Source organism: Poecilia formosa, unplaced genomic scaffold, assembly GCF_000485575.1.
Source record: "Poecilia formosa unplaced genomic scaffold, Poecilia_formosa-5.1.2 Scaffold878, whole genome shotgun sequence".
Taxonomy (NCBI): domain Eukaryota; kingdom Metazoa; phylum Chordata; class Actinopteri; order Cyprinodontiformes; family Poeciliidae; genus Poecilia; species Poecilia formosa.
The window spans coordinates 105,207-107,280 of record NW_006800817.1 but is presented as its reverse complement, the minus strand read 5'-3'; the positions used below and the strand labels follow the sequence as shown (position 1 = coordinate 107,280).

The 2,074-nt window shown below is 52.4% G+C and overlaps 1 protein-coding gene across 1 annotated transcript in view; it reads left to right on the top strand.

The window, feature by feature from the left end:
- The first annotated feature begins 296 nt into the window (after positions 1–296).
- eif4a3 (eukaryotic translation initiation factor 4A3) overlaps positions 297–2,074 on the top strand; it is a 6,213-nt gene continuing 4,435 nt past the window's right edge. The window contains exons 1-6 of the mRNA XM_007543691.2: positions 297–566; positions 1,238–1,310; positions 1,382–1,448; positions 1,526–1,588; positions 1,667–1,799; positions 1,869–1,949. Of these exons, the coding sequence (XP_007543753.1) occupies positions 413–566; positions 1,238–1,310; positions 1,382–1,448; positions 1,526–1,588; positions 1,667–1,799; positions 1,869–1,949 (571 nt within the window). The 5' untranslated portion in view covers positions 297–412. The remainder of the gene's footprint in view (positions 567–1,237; positions 1,311–1,381; positions 1,449–1,525; positions 1,589–1,666; positions 1,800–1,868; positions 1,950–2,074) is intronic.

Below are 2,074 nucleotides of genomic sequence, written 5' to 3'. Positions count from 1 at the left end.
ATTTTTTAATCTGAGTTCCAGTTATATTTGAAATCTCTGAAATGTATTGAGTCATATGAATACCTGACTGAATTATTAATGGAATTGCCCACCGATGTATGTTAATCCTAACATATGAATCCCCTTGTTGCTATTTTAGTTATTTTATTATTTATTTTATTTTATTTTTTTCAATATTACCTTGTATTCCATTGCTAAATCTGCCTTTACTATGTTGCACTGTTGTAATTGCCTTACTCGTTTGTATTTACATTGTTTAAATAAAGTTTTTTTAAAAATAGCCTGCTTACGTCCCTTATATACGTCATCTAGGCGACACGTGGGCTAGTGTTAGCAGTTAGGTGAGCGTTGTGACGGGTCGTCTTTTAACCTGATTCACCGAATTTCAGCCGAAGCAGAAACCCGCATATCGATGGCTGCTGCCGGGGTACAGGGCAGGAAGAGGCTCCTAAAGGAGGAGGACATGACTAAGGTGGAGTTTGAGACCAGCGAGGAGGTGGATGTTACCCCCACCTTCGACACGATGGGTCTCCGGGAGGACCTGCTCCGCGGGATATACGCCTACGGTACGATCGGGGCTGGTCTGCGGCCTACTGTGGAGTTAGCTCGGGATGCTAATGCTAAGGTTCTTTTTCTGGTGAAATTGGTCAACCTGCAGGAAACCGAACCTCTAGGAAATGGATTAAAGACGAATGAACCGCAGATATTCTGGTGGAAGTAAAAGTTATTAATTTGTGCGGACTTTTTGCGGAGGAGGGTGGGTCGGAGAAACCCGCTCCACTAACATCGCGGTTCGGACAAAACGCGGTCATGGGAGAACAGGGGCTGCTTCTACCGATAACCAGGGACCGACTCCCGGTAGCATGTTGGGACCAGCGTTGCTGCTGTGAAATTGGCAGAAATTTCAACGGAGTCTGGCGGGAACACCGCAGTACTAACGGACGGAGGCAGGCCGGGGGTCCCGGTACAGCTAGCATCAGGACGCTGGGAGCTAACGCTGCGTTCAGCGGTTTCTGGTTGAAAGGAGGAAAACTGGTGGAGTTTGTTTGTTTTGGTGCTAACTAGCGTTAGCAGCGACAGAATATTTACTGTCCAGATGTTAAATGATGCTAAAGCACGGTGTGGACCAGAGACTGCACCTAACTGGTTCCACTCCTGGTTCTGGTTCCAGTCTTGGTTCTGGTTCTAGACTTGGTTTCGGTTCTGGTCCTGGTTCTGACCCGGTTCTGTGTTCCAGGCTTCGAGAAGCCGTCGGCCATCCAGCAGAGAGCCATCAAGCAGATCATCAAAGGCCGTGATGTCATCGCTCAGTAAGACGCCCAGCTCATCACCAGCGCAGCCCGTCGTCATGGTGACTAACGCTGCTCTCCGCTCTGTGCAGGTCTCAGTCTGGGACGGGGAAAACCGCCACCTTCTGCATCTCTGTGCTGCAGTGTTTGGACATCCAGGTCAGTGGCCCGATTCCGACCCGATTCTGCTTTGGTTCTGTTTCGACCCAGTTCCGACCCGTTTGCTCTCTCTGCAGGTGAGGGAGACCCAAGCTCTGATCCTGGCTCCGACTCGGGAGCTGGCGGGACAGATCCAGAAGGTAGGTCCGCCTCTTCCGTCCTCCAGGTGAGTGTTGTCTGTGACGCACTCTGATTGGCCGGTGGTCTCACCTGTGCAGGTGCTGCTGGCGCTGGGCGACTACATGAACGTCCAGTGCCACTCCTGCATCGGTGGCACCAACGTGGGCGAGGACATCAGGAAGCTGGACTACGGGCAGCACGTGGTGGCCGGCACGCCGGGACGCGTCTTCGGTGAGTCTGGGAGCAGGTGGAGCTTTGGCCGAGGCCCCGCCCCCTCTGACCCCTCACCTGTTCCTGCAGATATGATCCGGCGCCGCAGCTTGAGAACCCGAGCCATCAAGATGCTGGTTCTGGACGAAGCTGATGAGATGCTGAACAAAGGTGGGTGAGGGAGAGCAGCTAGCACGCTAACTGAGGCTGTCCCTCCATGCTAATCCCACGCTAACTGAGGCTGTCCCTCCATGCCAACCCCACGCTAACTGAGGCTGTCCCTCCATGCTACTCCA